Source organism: Pseudophryne corroboree, chromosome 9 (genome assembly GCF_028390025.1).
Source record: "Pseudophryne corroboree isolate aPseCor3 chromosome 9, aPseCor3.hap2, whole genome shotgun sequence".
NCBI lineage: Eukaryota > Metazoa > Chordata > Amphibia > Anura > Myobatrachidae > Pseudophryne > Pseudophryne corroboree.
Window position 1 is genome coordinate 64,804,805 of NC_086452.1, and position 19,443 is coordinate 64,824,247.

At 46.5% G+C, this 19,443-nt stretch overlaps 1 protein-coding gene across 4 annotated transcripts in view; it reads right to left on the bottom strand.

The window, feature by feature from the left end:
* Positions 1-19,443, bottom strand: part of DMAP1 (DNA methyltransferase 1 associated protein 1) — a 109,518-nt gene that overhangs the window by 35,726 nt on the left and 54,349 nt on the right. For all 4 annotated transcript variants that reach the window (XM_063939472.1, XM_063939470.1, XM_063939469.1 and 1 more), the window contains exons 7-8: positions 18,840-19,025; positions 5,916-5,987 (exon numbers count right to left, since the gene is read on the bottom strand). In XM_063939472.1, the coding sequence (XP_063795542.1) occupies positions 5,916-5,987; positions 18,840-19,025 (258 nt within the window). The remainder of the gene's footprint in view (positions 1-5,915; positions 5,988-18,839; positions 19,026-19,443) is intronic.

Here is a 19,443-nt window from a genome sequence, read left to right on the forward strand (position 1 = left end):
TCCAGGCCCTTCGTACACACGACTCTTTCCTCCGCCCTCTAAATATAATCAATTAATCTTTCCACTAATTTATCTTTCCGCGCGCTGCTCTCTCTTCCGCGCGGAGAGACTTCATTGGCTCTTGGGAGCCAGAGTATATTTTAATTTTACCATCATTAAGAAAATGTTCTGATTTATGCGGGCTGCTGTCAGACTAATATCTTTAAAATTTAGCTGGCTACGGCGATTCATCTTAAAGAGTGATGAAGCTTGATTGCTCCCTATACAGAATGTATTATAAGTAAATGAGCAGGTCTATTACTCACACAGCACTGATAATCTGTTAGGTAAGCTCCGTTAGCCAAACACATTTAGAGGTGGCGTCACACGGGGTTGACCGCGCTGCCCAGGCGCCGGGGAGACGGCAGCAGAACATGATTAACCCCCACTTTGCCAGTGCCAAGAGCGATTATGTCGCATAGCCAGATGACCAAAAGCATTATCCTTTTAAAGTTCAGTAAACTCACTGCACTTGTGCATGTTATCTGACAAGGTTTAGGTTCCTTGTCTACACTGACCACAGCTAAAAGGAAAATCTCTCCATCTTTGTGAAACACTGAAATTGACGTTTGACTACTACTGCCTCCACCCAAAAGACTGAGGGGGAGGTGTACCAAAGCTTGAAGAGCGATAACATGGAGAGAGATAAAGTACCAACCAATCAGCTCCTATTACAAGCACAGCCGGTAATATGGCCATTAGAAGCTAATTGGCTGGTACTTTATCTCTCTAATAGCTTTGATAAATCTCCCCCTGAACTACTGAAATGGTGTAGCCCTTTGTGACGTTGGAGGGAGGCTGAACAGACAAGAGGAAGGGAAGCAGCCAGTTAGTAATACAATGGCGTTCAGCTCATTACTGCACAGGGTTTCCCTGCTTGTTGACATGGTTACAATACAGTGGGGTCAATTTAATTTTCCGACAGTTGAATAGCGCCGGGAATTAGCTGCCGGCGATTTTCAATACAGCGCCATGTGACACTTAATTGTTGGGATTCCAACAAAAGTGCTGGTTCGCGGCCGGCGCAATCAAACAGTTAAGTCGGAGAATGCCCGTTCTCCCGACAAATCAACCTGTTAAATCCGGGAGAACGGGCATTCGCCAACTTAACATTGAGCAGAACTGAATAGCGTCGGGAGCTAATTCCCAGCGCTACTCAACTGTCAGTTAATTGAATTGACCCCAATGTGTTAATTAAACAGTATTTAGCATTCACTGACCTTTATTGCAAATAATATATGTTACAATTTGGACACGTTCGTCTACAGTAGCATAAGTTCTAGCAGACTGATATTTTGCTATTCAATCTAGTAAATAAGAACTCACGCTCTAAGGCAGGTCCCCCACAACCCTGCCACGTTCACGTCTCGGTAGAAGTGGACCCTAGTGATGACACCCCCCTAACCTCACTGCTCAGAGGACACCCCGCGCCATGGAGACTGTGGAGTGGGCCTCTGTCGCAGGAATTGATTAGCTGGCTCTTTTTCCCCTTATTTGATTTTTTTTTAAGGTTAATATACTTTGGCCGCTTTCCAACACTTGACATCTTTTCCCCGTGGTCCTGTAGAGGAGTCTAACTTGCTGCATAATTACACACACGTCGCTCTTGATTTAGGGACTACGGCTCCCATGGCCGCGCAATAAACTAGTGCCTAAACTGCATGAACACCGCTCACACGGGAGAAACATAAATACAGGGGGATCCATGCAACAAAGAGCCCAACCAGCCTGGAAGACGGCTTTCTCCAACCCTTAGGAGACCAGCAGTGTGCATGGTATATAGGGGAGGGCATCCTAACCTAGGAGGATGCTGTCCAATTTATAATGAATGGGGACAAACACCCAAATTATACTGCTACCTATGTATAATAAAAAAGGGTGTACACACAAATGCGTTTCTTAATAAAGAAATAGGGTGTACACACAAAATGATAACGCCTATGTTTAATGAACAAAGGTGTACAACCCTTATACTAGTAAAACGCCAAAGACGACAACGTAAGGACTGTAAGCTGCGCCCTCCTACTTGTTAGTAGCCAATCGTATCACTGCATTTGTAAAGTATAGCTCAGTTACAGGTCGCTGCAGAAATAAATGTTAGTGATAACAAATAACAGTATAACAAATAAAGAAACTACAGCCATCAACTTCCACTGACACAACAGTGAAACAATGGGACAATAAATATTTCAAATGCAAATAAAAAAAATAAATATATGTTGATTGGATGAAAATGTCACTATCAGTTATCTCTGTGTTGTGGTTTCCTCTAGGTGTCAGCACTGAGTCATGAGTCTTGCAGTTTGCCGTGAGGCCAGCAGATGGAGAAAGGGCTCTGATTGGCTGCACCTGTTACATGTACTTGTGTATATATTCCATCCACTAAGTGTTCAGGGTCTGGCATAGTTTACTCTTATACTGTTCCATAATCTGGGCCCCCACAAACCCATCTCTGAGTAGAGGAAGACAGACAGATGGGAGACTGAGAAGAGGGGAGACGAAGAGAAGGAGCAACAGAGACGGGGGAGAGAGGAGTACAAAAGTGAGGGGGGTGGGAGAGAGATATGAAAGAGACAAGGGATAGAAGGGGGCATGAAAAAGACGGAGAGAGGTGTGAAAGAAGGAAGGATGAAAGGCGGAAGAAAGAAGGTGAGATGGGGAAGAAAAACAGGAGTGTGTCGAAAGACGGGGAGATGGGGAAAAGACTGGGAGAAGGGGGTGGGGGGGAAAGACGGGCAGTGGGGAGGAAACAGATGGGAGAAGGGGGGGTGAAAGCGACGGGCAGAGGGGGCGATAGAAAAGGGGAGAGAAGGGGGGGGGTGAAAGAGACAGAGGGGAGAGGGCAAAAAAGATAGAGGGGAGAAGAGGGCAAAAGAGACAGCCGGGAGAGGAGGGCAAAGGAGACAGCCTTGAGAGGAGGGCAAAGGATACAGCCGGGAGAGGAGGGCAAAGGAGGCAGCAGAGAGAGGAGGGCAAGAGAGGGTTGAAAAAAGGGAGCAACAGAGACAGTTGTAAAAGTGCCAGCAGTAAAAGGTGTAAACAAGTGGTAGCAGTGATGGGGGAGTAGAGGGGTGTGAAAAAGAGAAGGAGGGGGTTCCAAAAGACGGGGGAGGAAAGAGACAGACAAGGAAGCAAGAGACAGATGGGGGGGGGGGGGGGGGAAGAGACAGAGAAAGGGGGGTGATATGGGCAGGGGAGAGAGATCAGGAGTGAATAAGAGAGTCAGGGTACACAGAGAGAAAGCTGGGTACTTACAAAAAGATGGAGATGGGGGGGGGGGGGGGGGGTCCAGACAGACTGGGGAGGAAAGCGGAAGCTGTGGAGTGACGCAGATGGAGAGTTGGGGCTAAAAGAGATAGAGGAAGAAAAGGGGTGATGGAAAGTGGAAAGAGGCAGTAGTATAAGATATGTACATTCAGAGAAACTTGGGGAAACAGACAAAAAGAGGGAGATGGGAAGAGAGACAGATGGGGCTGGCTAGAGGAACATGGGTGAGGGAGAGACAGAGGGAGAAGGGGGGGCAGGGGAGAGAGACAGGAGTGTAAGAGAGAGTATTGGTACATAGAAAGCCGAGGTGCAGACAAAAGAGGAAGAGAGGGGGTGGGGGAAACAGACGGAGGGGAGCAAACCTGACAGAAGGGAGCGAGGCCAGACATACGGAGGGGAGCAATAGAGAGACAAGGAGAGAGAGAGAGAGAGAGAGAGAACATATCTGCAGTACTGCTCAATGCAAATATTGAGGGAAGCCCCTTACTAAACATAACTGGTAGAATGATCAAACCCTAAGAAACACCACTCTGAATGAAAGACTAATACACAGATAATGGATCCTAAGCACAATCTTACTGAATTTTCTATCCGAGGATGTAACTGTAAGGTGACAAAAGGTCGGACTGTAAAGAACAGAAGTTCCCGAGATCAGCTAAGTGCCTGTGACGAGTCCTAACTCCATCATTATTAGTAGCTGGCATGGATTAGGAAGCCAGCTCCAGTCAGCACAGACTCATCACGCTGCAGAGATTCAGGAGATACTAATTAATCAAACTGCGGCTGTCAAGAGCTGAATATTAATAACTGCCGGCACCGCGCCTGCTCTCCTCACCTTCCCACATTCCAGCAGCCATGCCCGTCTCTCCAGCGAGGCACAAATCATGTCTTGCAATGGTGAATAAAAGTAATTTTAAGCTGGTGAACTAGATCTAACTCTGCCACTGTTGTCGCTACTTCATTATGCCGGGAGACTGACGCTCTGCTGTTTGTTTGCGGACACATTGCAGATTTAACCTGCTCAGCGCTGTCAGGGACCTCTCAGATAGTAATTATACCTCTGGGACACAACAGTAACATTAATCCATAGGTGACGCCAGGCACAACCCGGAGATGTCACACGAGCATTCACCAGAGGTACAACTATCAACATGTTGTAATGAAGATCCGTTCCATAAATGTATTGCCAGTTTCAAATATTATATTCAATGGGACTGGAAGTTTAGCGACATTAAGGGTTCTATTTACTAAGCCTTGGACGGAGATAAAGTCGCTGGAGATAAAGTACCAGCCAATCGGCTCCTGTCATTTTTTCAAACACAGCCTGTGACATGGCAGTTAGGAGCCGATTGGCTGGTACTTTATCTGCAGCGACTTTATCTCCATCCAAGGCTTAGTAAATAGCACTGTAAGTTCGTTATGGGGCTAAAAACTTATACCCCTTTTCCACTAGAAGTCTAGGTTCAGACCCGAGACGGACCCCTTTTCCACTACGGCGCCGACCCGGGAATATCTTCTGCCCGGCGCTTGGAGATGACGTTATCTCCAAGCGCCGGGAAAACTGGCAGATCGGGACCCCCGGGGCGTGGCCTCGGTTTTGTTAGGCCACGCCCCCAATTCCATGCTGCCCACCGTCACGCTGGGGGCAAGCCCAGCACTCTGGAAGCTGCTGGGCTGCCCCCAGCCTCCGGCACACGCTTTCCCGGCCCGCGCTGCTGTCTGCATAGCAGGAGAGACAGCATGTGCTGTCCCCCCAACCTCCCGATCGCCGCGAGACCCTGCAGTCATGGAGGTATGGGATCTTCACATGCTGTAAACGGGTCCCGTGTCGGCTGACACGGGTAACCCGTTTCCATTACACCTTACCCGGGTCATTCCCGTGTCCAGGTAGCTACCCGGGTAGGATTCCCGGATCACATGACCCGGATTTTTTCAGAGTGACCGCTTCCACTAGCAAAAAACACGGGTAAATGCGCGCCCCGTGCAAAAACCCGTGTTTTTTGAGCTAGTGGAAAAGGGGTAAGTCTAATTATCCAACATTCTCAGGTTGCAGAAGATATTAATTCCAGACAACAATTTACTGCATTAGAAGAAAATAAATATAAAACAAGCCCCTAATTGAAAATAAATAAATAAATAGCTGATCGAGAGACAGACTGTAAAGACTGCATTCTGATATTCCTAAAATATGGCAATATAAAATAAATAAATAAAAACACACACACACATATATATATATATATATATATATATATATATATATATATATATACATACATACATACACATATATATATATACACATACATATACACACACATACATACATACACACGGAAGAAGGTGCGGCACTCGGTTCAAAAAAAAGTATAACCAAATTAGTGCATTTCAATCAACGTTTTAGTGTCTCTGCACTGTCGTCAGGTTTATGTAAAATATATATATATATATATATATATATATATATATATATATATATATATATAATTTATTGACCTAAATCCTATTAATGACTACCTTCTAAAGGTTATTTCACAACTGATGAGGACTCAAGACACAAAAGATAGAGACTTCTGAGAACGTTAATAGTGTCTGATATAAGAACATACCCTCTGGCTGCGCAGCGTCACGCCTGCCGATTTAAAATCTGGGAACCTGATGCCAGCAGTTTCTGGTACAGCCTGGAAAAGAAAAATAAATGTGGTGTTAAAATAGTCATAAAACACAAACATATCTCATGTCACATAAAAAATATAAACATAAAAAATGAAACAATGCACCGTTCGGGCAGTGAGAATTCTACAGTAACCTGGCAGGAGAATTAAATACACATCTAACTAGAACTATGATAACTAAAAATAAGAATTTACTCACCGGTAATTCTATTTCTCGTAGTCCGTAGTGGATGCTGGGTACTCCGTAAGGACCATGGGGTATAGACGGGCTCCGCAGGAGACTGGGCACTCTTAAAAGAAAGATTAGGTACTATATCTGGTGTGCACTGGCTCCTCCCTCTATGCCCCTCCTCCAGACCTCAGTTAGGGAAACTGTGCCCGGAAGAGCTGACATTACTAGGAAAGGATTTGGAATCCAGGGTAAGACTCATACCAGCCACACCAATCACACCGTACAACTCGTGATAACTATACCCAGTTAACAGTATGAACAATAACTGAGCCTCTCTCAACAGATGGCTCATTCAATAACCCTTTAGTTAAGCAATAACTATATACATGTATTGCAGAGAGTCTGCACTTGGGACGGGCTCCCAGCATCCACTACGGACTACGAGAAATAGAATTACCGGTGAGTAAATTCTTATTTTCTCTGACGTCCTAGTGGATGCTGGGTACTCCGTAAGGACCATGGGGATTATACCAAAGCTCCCAAACGGGCGGGAGAGTGCGGATGACTCTGCAGCACCGAATGAGCAAACTCAAGGTCCTCCTCAGCCAGGGTATCAAACTTGTAGAATTTTGCAAAAGTGTTTGAACCCGACCAAGTAGCAGCTCGGCAAAGTTGTAAAGCCGAGACCCCTCGGGCAGCCGCCCAAGAAGAGCCCACCTTCCTTGTGGAATGGGCTTTTACTAATTTAGGATGCGGCAGTCCAGCCGCAGAATGTGCAAGCTGAATCGTGCTACAGATCCAGCGAGCAATAGTCTGCTTTGAAGCAGGAGCACCCAGCTTGTTGGGTGCATGCAGGATAAATAGCGAGTCAGTTTTTCTGACTCTAGCCGTCCTGGAAACATAAAGTTTCAGGGCCCAGACTACGTCCAGCAACTTGGAATCCTCCAAGTCCCTAGTAGCCGCAGGCACCACAATAGGTTGGTTCAAATGAAACGATGATACCACCTTAGGGAGAAATTGGGGACGAGTCCTCCATTCTGCCCTGTCCATATGGAAGATCAGATATGGGCTTTTACATGACAAAGCCGCCAATTCTGACACACGCCTAGTCCAAGCTAAGGCCAAAAGCATGACCACTTTCCACGTGAGATATTTTAGCTCCACGGTCTTAAGTGGCTCAAACCAGTGGGATTTTAGGAATCCAACACACGTTAAGATCCCAAGGTGCCACTGGAGGCACAAAAGGGGCTGAATATGCAGCACCCCTGTAACAACGTCCGAACTTCAGGCAGTGAAGCCAGTTCTTTTTGAGAGAAAAAGGGATAGGGCCGAAATCTTGGCCTTTATGGATCCTAATTTTAGGCCCATAGTCACTCCTGACTGTAGGAAGTGCAGGAATCGACCCCCCTGGAATTCCTCTGTAGGGCCTTCCCGGCCACACACCAAGCAACCTATTTTCGCCATATACAGTGAAAAAGTCTTGCTGTCACGTCTTTCCTAGCCTTTATCAGCGTAGGAATAACTGCATCCGGAATGCCCTTTTCCGCTAGGATCCGGCGTTCAACCGCCATGCCGTCCAACGCAGTAAGTCTTGGATCAGACAGGGTCCCTGTTGCAACATGTCCTGACTGAGAGGCAGAGGCCATGGGTCCTCTGAGAGCATTTCTTGCAGTTCCGGGTACCGAGTCCTTCTTGGCCAATCCGGAGCAAAGAATTTTGTTCACACTCCTCCGTTTATTACAATTCTCAGCCCTTGGGTCTGAGAGGAAGAGGAGGGAATATATAGACCGACTGGAACACCCACGGTGTTACTAGTGCGACCACAGCTATCGCCTGAGAGTCCCTTGACCCAGCGTAAAACCTTTTTTATCTTTTTATTGAGGTGGGACGCCATGTAGTCCACCTGAGGCAGTTTCCATCAATTTGCAAAACTGCGTGAAGACTTCCTGATGAAGTCACCACTTTCCCGGGTGGAGGTCGTGTCCACTCCCGGAATGAACACTGCTGACAGTGCGCTTACTTGATTCTCCGCCCAGCGAAGAATTCTGGTGGCTTCTACCCTCGCCACCCTGTTCCTTGTGCCGCCCTGGCGGTTTACATGAGCCCCTGCGGTCTGACTGGATCAGAACCGGTTGGTCGCGAAGCAGGAACTCCGCTTGACTTAGGGCGTTGTATATGGCCCTTAGTTCCAGGATATTGATGTGAAGGCAAGTCTGTTGGCTTGACCACAAACCTTGGAATTTACTACCCTGTGTAACTGCCCCCCACCCTCGGAGGCTTGCATCCGTGGTCACCAGGACCCAGTCCTGAATGCCGAATCTGCGGCCCTCGAGAAGGTGAGCACTCCGCAGCCACCACAGGAGAGACACCCTGGCCCTGGGGGATAGGGTGATTAACCGATGCATCTGAAGATGTGATCCGGACCACTTGTAAGTTCCATTGTCCTTGCATGGAACCAGCCGAAGGGGATGGCCTCGTATGATGCCATCATCCTTCCCAGGACTCGAGTGCAGTGATGCACTGACACCTGTTTTGGTTTTCAATGGATTCCTGACCAGTGTCATGAGCTCCTGAGCTCTCTCTATCGGGAGATAAACCCTCTTCTGGTCTGTGTCTAGGATCATGCCTAGGCGAGGCAGATGAGCTGTGGGAACCAACTGCGACTTCGGAATATATAGAATCCAGTCGTGTTGCCGTTTCACTTCCAGAGAAGGTGATACGCTGTCCAGCAACTGCTCTCTTGATCTCGCTTTTATGAGGAGATCATCCAAGTATGTGATAATAGTGACACCTTGCTTCCGCAGGAGCACCATCATATCCGCCATTACCTTGGTGAAATTGGTAATGACAATCCCGTACCGCAATTCTGAGGTACGCCTGATGAGGTGGATAAATGGGGACACGAAGGTATGCATCCCTTATGTCCCGATTCATTTCAGACTTGCAATGACCGCTCTTAGCGATTCCATCTTGAACCTGAACCTTTTCAGGTATATGTTCAGGGATTTTAATACAATATGGGTCTAACCGAACTGTCTGGTTTCGGGATTATAACATGGTCGAATAACAACACCCTCTTGTTGAAGGAGGGGACCCTTGACCACCACCTGTTGAAGATAAAATTTACAAATTGCAGTTAACACTGGCTCCCTCTCTTGGGGGGAAGCCCGCCGGGTCCTCGGTGAGGGGGCATCTTCTCACAGTCCAGCCTGTATCCCTGCGATACAATTTCTATTGCCCAGGGATCTAACAGGGAGTGAACCCACTTGTGGCTGAACTTACGAAGGCATGTCCCCACCGGGCCTAGCTCCGCCTGTGGAGCCCCAGCGACATGCGGTGGATTTTTGTAGAGGCCGGGGAGGACTTCTGTTCCTGGGGACTAGCTGTGTTGTACAGCTTCTTTCCTCTGCCCCCGGCTCTGACAAGAAAGGACGCACCTCAGACTTTCTTGTTTCTTTATTCGAAAAGCTGCATTTAATAATGTCGTGCTTTCCTAGGCTGTGCAGGAATATAAGGCAAAATATCAGAATCACCAGCTATAGCTGTGGAGACCAGGCCCGAGAACCTTTCTCCACACAATCCTCAGCCTTCCATATGCCTCTTAAGTCGGCATCATCTGTCCAATGTATATTCTACAGGACACGTCAAGCAGAAATCGACATAGCTTTTGTCTCTAGGACCCAGTATACTCATGTCCCTTTGGGCATGCTTTATAATTATATATCTATCACTTAAGACAGCATCTTAAAATATTTATATGCATACTAGGGTCTCAATCTCTGCTGATAAGGTACCTGTCCACGCTGCCACAGCGCTATAAACCCATGCCGACACAATCGCCGGTCTGGGTAGTATACTAGAATGTGCACACTATCTGCAGGATCCCTGAGAATAGCTAGTGCAAACAGGACACCCAAGGGGAAGATTCTCAACACATCCTGGCCCTGGTGGGGAAAGGATACAGCCTGAGAATTCTCTTGTGGGAAGCTGCCGTCTCTTGTCTGGAGATTCCCGCTCTTTTTCCTCATGAGAGGAGGGAAATTTACCTCAGCATTCTTCCCCTTAACATGTGTACTCTCGTGTCAGGGACAGATGAGTCATCAGTGATATGCAAATCATCTTTTATTCCAATAATCATATATTGAATATCTTTTAGCCCTCTTGGCTGTAACTTTGCATTATCGTAGTCGACAGTGGAGTTAAACTCCGTGTCGATACTTTGTTATTTTGGATAGTGAACATAGAGAGACTCTGAAGGACTCTGTGACATAGGGACAGACCAGGGTAGATTTCCTTTCTGTTCCCTAACCTTTTGTGCAATAATTTTACCTCAGCACTTACACATATCCAAACAGGTGTCGGCGTTGTCGACGGAGACACCCTCCCACACACATATCCGCTCTATCACCTCCTTAGAGGAGCCTTTTACCTCAGACATGTCTACACACGCGTACCGACACACCACACACACAGGGGATGCTCTATTTGAAGACAGTTCCCCCACAAGGCCCTTTGGAGAGACAGAGAGAGAGTATGCCAGCACACACCACAGCGCTATATAATACAGGGATGTACACTATACTGAGTGATTTTTCCCCTATAGCAGCTTATATACACAGTTTTGTGCCTAAATTTATGTGCCCCCCCTCTCTTTTTTACCCTTTGTGTACCAGGATACTGCAGGGGAGAGCCTGGGGAGCTTCCTTCCAGCTGAGCTGTGAAGAGAAAATGGCGCCGGTGTGCTGAGGAAGAAGGCCCGGCCCCCTCAGCGGCGGGCTTCTGTCCTTTTATGTACTTTAATGGCGGGGGTTAATGCACATATACAGTTTATCAGACTGTATTATGTGCTTTTCGCCAAGTAAGGCAATCAAATTGCTGCCCAGGGCGCCCACCCCCCAGCGCCCTGCACCCATCAGTGACCGGAGTGTGTGGTGTGCTAAAGGAGCAATGGCGCACAGCTGCAGTGCTGTGCGCTACATTAATGAAGACCGGAGTCTTCAGCCGCCGATTTTCAACTTCTCTTCGTTCTTCTGGCTCTGCAAGGGGGGCGGCGGCGCGGCTCCGGGACCGGACGACCGAGGACTGGGCCTGTGTTAGATCCCTCTGGAGCTAATGGTGTCCAGTAGCCTTAGAAGCCCAAGCTAGCTGCAAGCAGGTAGGTTCGCTTCTCTCCCCTCAGTCCCACGTAGCAGTGAGTCTGTTGCCAGCAGATCTCACTGAAAATAAAAAACCTAACAAATACTTTTTCTAGGAAGCTCAGGAGAGCCCCTAGGGTGCATCCAGCTCTGGCCGGGCACAGATACTAACTGAGGTCTGGAGGAGGGGCATAGAGGGAGGAGCCAGTGCACACCAGATATAGTACCTAATCTTTCTTTTAAGAGTGCCCAGTCTCCTGCGGAGCCCGTCTATACCCCATGGTCCTTACGGAGTACCCAGCATCCACTAGGACGTCAGAGAAATATAGGGCAGAAATGAGATTCCAACACAGAACACGTACTAAATAAGAATCTTCATTCCCTCAGTTGTGCTGGACACCCTGTATAAAATGCACATTACGGTCACAGTAACTTATAAGTTGCCTCCTGATACCAATCTACTGTTCCATTAATTAGTTTTATTTATGATTTGGCACAATTGAAGCTTGCTGGAAATGGTCTGCAGAGAATTTTGGAGATAATCCACACAATATAACCCACACGATGGCAGGAAACCTATCCTGGAATTATATGCTTTACTACTTCCTAATCCATTCTGCAGCCCGTCACAAATTTACGTGTGTATTTGGCTCAATAGAACACTCTCTGTATTATATGGTGGTCACTATAATTCTCTCTGCGTTGTATAGCAGTCACTAGAATACTTTCTATATTGTACAGCAGTCACAAGAATACCCTGTGTTCTACAGTGGCTACCAGAATGCTCTGTCACAGATAATAGTTACTAGCATGCTCTTTGTATTGTATAGCTGTTACAAGAACAGTTGCTGTATTGTAAAGAGTTCACTATAATACACTCTGTATTGTAAAACAACCACTAGAATGATCTCTGCATTGTACAACAGTCACTAGAATGATCTATGTATTGTACAAAAGTCACTAGAATGATCTCTGTATTGTACAACAGTCACTAGAGTGATCTCTGTATTGTACAACAGTCACTAGAGTGATCTCTGTATTGTACAACAGTCACTAGAATGATCTCTGTATTGTACAACAGTCACTAGAATGATCTCTGTATTGTACAACAGTCACTAGAATGATCTCTGTATTGTACAACAGTCACTAGAATGATCTCTGTATTGTACAACAGTCACTAGAATGATCTCTGTTTTGTACAGCGGAATGCTCTCTATGGTACAGATGTCACTAGAATACTCAATGAATCACACACTGATAAAGGGAATGTTCTAGGTTTTAAGGGGTCCCAAGGTAACCCAGTCTGACACTTGCACAGGCCCTCTCCTACCTCCTGATAGTAAAGGAGTACCTGCTGAGCGGACTAGTGTCAGATTAGAGACAGCCAGCATTGGCCAATAATATTACAGGCAAGAGTTCCTTGTGCGGTAATAGACTTAGCTTTGCTAATCCAATAGCACAGTACTACAGATCGAGGCCAGACTGATATTGGCTGGATACCTTGCCCCTATCCCATGGGAAAGAAGAGCCACGCACTTCCCCTCCACCATCTCTATATTCATGGAAAAGTAAAGAAGTTAGAGAGTACATGGGCTCGATCAAAGGTTCCAGATCTGCGTCTCATATACGGTGAGGGCCAGCATGTTCAGCCAATAGCAACCTGGCCTCTGTCCACTAATACAGAAACCCCATGATGCATCACTCTCAATTATCTGCCTTACAATAGCAGGCAAGAGTTAGGATATCTGATATATTTTACCACTCATTGCCAGCCCTGTCTTAGGTCAGGGGAAGACAACATGCGGCACTCCAGCTGCTGTGGAACTACACATCTCAGAATGCCATGCCACAGTTTTGCTGCTAGGGTATGCTAAAACGGTGGCAGGGCATGCTGGGGTGTGTAGTTCCACAGTAGCTGGAGCTCCACACATTGGGGTCTATTGAATTGATGTCGGATCCTTTCCGACAGAAAGGATCCAACAGTTCAGTAATAAATTTGATGCCAAATCCGACAGGTTTTGGGCATTTTCGACAACGTCAATCCGACTTTTTTTAAAGTCAGATGACATTGTCAAAAACAGACCAAAAACCTGTCGGATTTGGCCGCAAATCCGACAAAACACGTGGATCAGTGGCTAATCCGCCGATCCAAGTGTTTTCCGACAAGTCGTAAAAACGCCAGCTGCATTGAATAGGTCGAATCATGATTCGGCCTAAAAAAGTTGGAGACTGTCGTCTCTCCGAGTAGACAGCAGTTGCGACTAGAATTGAATAGACCCCATTGGTCATCAGACACTCAAAGCTTTGACAGAGTCCTTTAAAACACCTGCGAACAAGAAGTCTGCTGTGCAAAGGAAAATTCCCTCAGCGGAAATGTATTTCTGACAAGCTGTGAAACTTTTATATAGGACCTCTGATAGCAGCTCTTTTATATAAAGTAACTAACGTTAAAGCGCCACTAAAGCTGAAAATATAATGTCACAATATTCAGCTGGCGCGCTGACAGTATATTGCATTATACAGCACTTTATCTGTCAAAAACTAGACAGAGGTGGGAGAACCAGCAGGCATCAATGTAAAAACGCCATTTATGTTTCAGGGCGCTCAGACAACAAAGGGATCCGAGATTTCTGAGGCTTAACATCAAAGGGAAAATATTTAGTATAAATCCAGAACACAAAACTGAAATACAATGTCTACATTAGAAGCACACTGACCTATAACCCCATGCAGACACTACGGAACGTTCATGGAAAGTGGTACATTGAAAAAGTTTGCTGTTTCCCATAGCAACTAATCATCCTAATTTAGAAGATGAATGCAGAAGTTGGTTTAATATGGGGAACATCCAATTTTCCAAAGTATCCCCAAAATGTCTGTAATACATATCAGATCACTGATGCCTATAGCTGTCTCCAGTACAGCTATTAGCGGCTGGTGCAGATCCGCACAACAGGACATACAGGCGCCAGACGCGCACAACGTGACTCATAGGCGCCAGACTCGCACAACGTGACTCACAGGCGCCAGACGCGCACAACGTGACTCACAGGCGCCAGACGCGCACAACGTGACTCACAGGCGCCAGGCGCGCACAACGTGACTCACAGGCGCCAGACTCGCACAACGTGACTCACAGGCGCCAGACGCGCACAACGTGACTCACAGGCGCCAGACGCGCACAACGTGACTCACAGGCGCCAGACGCGCACAACGTGACTCACAGGCGCCAGACGTGCACAACGTGACTCACAGACCGCAGACGCGCACAATGTGACACACAGACCGCAGACGCACACATGACATACAGGCGGCAGACACGCACAATGTGACACACAGACCGCAGACGCGCACAACATGACATACAGGCGGCAGAAGCATTTAGTTCGGTGCAACTGCAGTAGACTTTCATGTAGCTCTGGCCCCTACATTTATTTATTTAGTTATTACCAGTTATTTATATAGCGCACACATATTCTGCAGCGCTGTACAGAGAATATTTGCCCATTCACATCAGTCCCTGCCCCAGTGGAGCTTACAATCTATATTCCCTATCACATGTACACACACACATTCATGCTAGGGTTAATTTTGTTGGGAGCCAATTAACCTACCAGTATATATTTGGATTGTGGGAGGAAACCGGAGTACCTGGAGGAAACCCACGCAAGTACGGGGAGAATATACAAACTCCGCACAGGTAGAGCCATGGTGGGTATCAAACCCATGACCTCAGTGCTGTGAGGCAGTAATGCTAACCATTACACCATCCCTACATGTCTATATACCGACATACATTAATATCTAATACATTTATTTTACACATAATACACATATTTCAAGAGTTTCTCACAATGGAAGATATACTGTAGGAGATACGGAGAGCGATTTTCCTTTGTACAATATCATTGAAGGACATGGCAGACACCATACTGTAATACTCTGCATTATTGGGCATTGATATCAATTGGCCTCACAACTAATGGGTATGGATGACCGTCAAAAGGTCAACACCAGTTGGTTGATAGACAATAGGTCAACATGATCAAAATGTCGACAGGTAATTAGTTGACAGTGACTAAGGTCGGCAGGGTTAAACGGTTGACATGTTGAAAAGGTCAACGTGCAAATGGTTGACACATGGTTTTTCAGTTTTTAGGGTTAGGCTGCCGGAAGGGAGGGTTAGGGTTAGGTTTCAAGGCGACGGTTAGGGCTAGGCTAAAATATGAGAGAGAAAAAAATCATGTGTCAACGTTTTTTGTGTCAACCATGTCAACCCTTTGACCATGTCGACAAAGTGGGGGTCAACCTACTGACTGTTGACCTTTGTTGGGTGGATCTATAAATCCACTAATGTGGGCCCATACAAGAGACAATTCCCTGTTCTGTCGATGCCAATCCGATCCACTGATCAGCAATCCGATTATCGCCAAAATTCTGTGTGTTAGAAATCCCTGACTTACCGATTCATTTTTGGGTCGGAATCAGCAAACTGAGAATTTCCAACATAGTGTATTTTGCCAATGACTCAACCCATTCATCTGCAGAAATGGGGAATTGCTCCGATACTTGCCGGATGTTGGGCCCCTTAATCCAATGCCAGAATAGAAGCCGAATACGCTCAGTCAGATCACCGTGGGGCATGGTAGTGACCGCGAGACGGAGGGGCACAGCCTGCGCACACAGCCCTCTCTGAACCTATCTAACAGGACTCAGCAATACTGGAAGCTATTTTGTATATACACTTATTAACAGTTATTGATATCCAGCCGCCCAGCTCTCAGGCGTGTAGCCAGCATTAGCTACATGGCAGGCAGAAAGTCAGGGGTCCGGCATTGCGTTCTGCCAATGTATGTGAATGCGGGCACAGGTGTCTAATTATTGTAAGTAGCAATTTCATATCGGGCAACTTAGTTTATCGGCTTAATGGTCCTTACTTGCTGTTCCCATTTGTGCACCTAACACCTCTGTACTGACAGCTTTCCACTTAGAGGACATGATTAACTCCTCAGATGCTGGGACATTGGGACCTAGGAAAGCCCTGAAGCAACATGGCTACTTGGCTCAATAGCTGTTTGATTGCAACCATTAAACACCCTGAAAAGGAGCTCAGGGGAGCGGCAGCGTCCTTGCTATTGATTCAAGGTTTCCTGATTGCCCCCTGAGCGTAAACAGAGGAGCCAGCGAGGGCACTTAGCATGCAGGCAGCACAAGGGCGGGCTGACACTTCTCAATGATTTTACGCCAGGACCCATCAGCAAGAAGTCGTCGCCTCCAGACACGCGCCAGGTGTTAATTCCAGTTATTTGCAAAAACAAATACAGGGCAACATGGCACATACAATTAAACCATGGAAGGGCGAAGAATAAGCCTACAATATATTGCACACAGGCAGCTCTGTGTAACCTCTTGCAGGATCCTAAAGTTCCAGGCAATCTCCACTCACTCATGTTATATAAATGACTGCACGCCCACCCACTATGCATATGCCGCAGGCGCAATGGATCTCTGGCCCTTACAAAAGTAGCAGTGGGGCGAGGCGGGTTACAGCGCTGCGACCTACTGCTTGGTCCCTGGTCACATGACCACCGTGAGAACAAGTCACACTGACCACAGAAAAACTTCCCTGTACTGCAGCCCTTTCTCTACTCTCAGTCAGTGCTGCCGAAGATATAGAGGAACGTGGCCGCTGTGAACGCAAGAAAGAAAATGTAACTTGTTTAAATTAATTTACCATTCCCAAATGAACCAATGGCATCCACTTAAGATATTATACGTTCTTTAACCACTTAACTGACTATTTTTTCCCCAAAAACCGCTCCGAAATTGTCAGGGTTTTTTATGAGTGAATTAGGTGAAGAACATGAATTTAACCCTATCCAAAATTTAAATATATACTTTGGGGGATTTTTTTTTTTTTTTTTTCATTATTTCCCCGCCAAAACATCGATCGGGAACATCGCGGCCATCGGGACTTTACTTTTTAGATCCCGAACAGCCTCCATTTAATTTACACGCCATTGACTGCAGCCGCTGGGGGTAGGGGATCCTGACGTTCTGATCGATCAGCAGCACGGCAATCAGTAGGGGAGAGTACAGGGAGGCAGAGGGACCTTCCGTCCCTCTGACAGCAGCAGCGGAGGCAAGTTACCCTTCCCTGCCAGTGCTAACACTCTCTATCTGACTGGTCGCATCAAGTGCCACCAGGTCAGATACAGCACTTGCAGGCACGGTTGCATCTGATGCGACCATGCCAGGCAAGTGATTAATATCCGGGGGGGATTATTTTAGACATTTGGTTACTCAGACAATGAAAATCTCAGCACTGCAGCTGGTCCTACCTAGTACGCAAATGCATAAAACGCTGTGGCCATTACCATGCACACTTGCTGCAGCAATGAAAAGGTTAAAAGTAATTACACACATATAGTGATTTTATTCTATATTACAACCCTAGGGGAAGTAAGGTGATCCACTCACAGTACCATGATAGATTTAATGATAAGACTTCGCCCTTGTGGACGGAACGCTCACTCCTACAGTACGTCTCAATTTATACTCTGCCCTGTTCTCCTGCAGTGTAATCCGATATATGTTATTATTTTATTATTAAACTTTATTTATATGGCACCACAGTAATCCGTGCAATCAATGGGGCAGATTTAACAACGATTTTTGTTATCACCCATTATGAATTATAATTGGTGCTTGGGCCAATCAGCTCCTGTCATGTGTTAGAAAAATGACAGGAGTTGATTGGCTGGAACACCATTTATCAATTGTAACGAGTGGTATCAAGAATATCACTCGTCACTAAATCTGCCCCATAAACGTGACAAAAGTGCAAAAAAACTTGCACAGCACAAAACATTGCAGAAGATGGGATACAATCTATATAAACTTTGCAGCGAAAATACCCACAAAAGCAGCAGCAGCCGTGCACAAAGGTGAGATGCAGCTGCTGGTAATGGGGAGGAGATGAAAGTATAGGTCAGGGAAGAAAAAGCGCAATAGGTACGAGGGCCCTGCTTGTTAGAGCTTACAATCTACAGGGGAGGGGTGGGCAGGCAGCAAGGCGCGTCGGTGGGTTAGGATGAGAGCAGAAAAGCTTTGGTAAAGAAGTGGGTATTGAGAGCTTGTTTAAAGCGTTGGAGGGAGGTGGAGAATCTGAGAGGGCGAGGGAAAGAGTTCCAGTGGTGGGAAGCAGCACGGGGTGAAGTGTTGGAAATGAGAGTGGGAGGAAGTAATCAGCTGAGAGGAGAGATGGCAGTGATTGGCAGATTGGCAGTGCTGTCTATGTAAAACTATATTAAACATAACATTTGAGTGGATGAATGAGTGAGTACAGGGACAGTTTTTAGTCTACTAGAATGGCTGCTCAGTCCGAACAAAGAGAACCTAAGAGATGTATCTGACATATTATTAAAGAAAGAAATATGGTAATTCAACCACTGTGGAAAGAGAACTCTGGAATGCAGTCATCATAAAAGTTCTGGCAACGCCTGGAATAACAGGAGCGGCAATATCAGTACGGGAGGAACTAAATCTTACTGGTTTTTCTGTTTCCTTCTTTTGCGGCAATTTCTTCTTAGTGGCCTTCCTCTCGGCGCGCCGCAGCTCGGTTGTGGTGTCGGCTGCAGTGATGAGTTTCTGTAGGTCCTGAGCTTTCTTTTCTCGCTCTTTCTTTCTGCTCTCAATTTTACGCAACTCTTGTATGAGATATTCCTCCTCTGACACCTGCAGGTAGAAGCCAGACAAACAAATCAGACTCTGGGTGGTTAACAATGTGCAGAGAGCGCCACCTAGTGGACAACAGCTGTATCACATCAGAACATAAAACCAAGACACATCCCAGGGATGTCTCATGTACAATAGAATGGGTGTGGTGTTACAGGGGAAGACCTGGCAGTAATTGGTGGGGTGCAGGTCTTTCTGCAGCTGGATCCCTCTTTCCTCCCTGGCACTGCTTTCTGGGGCTCCACATGGCCCAGTATAGGCATCCAGACTGCAGCTGTGACTGGGAGATTGGGAGTAGATTCCGGATGCAGACTAGGCAAGTTGTGGCTCTCCAGCTGTGGTGCATACTTGTATTTGCAGTTCCACAGCAGCTAGAAAGCAACAGGCTGCCTACCACAGATAGTGTGAATATCAAACT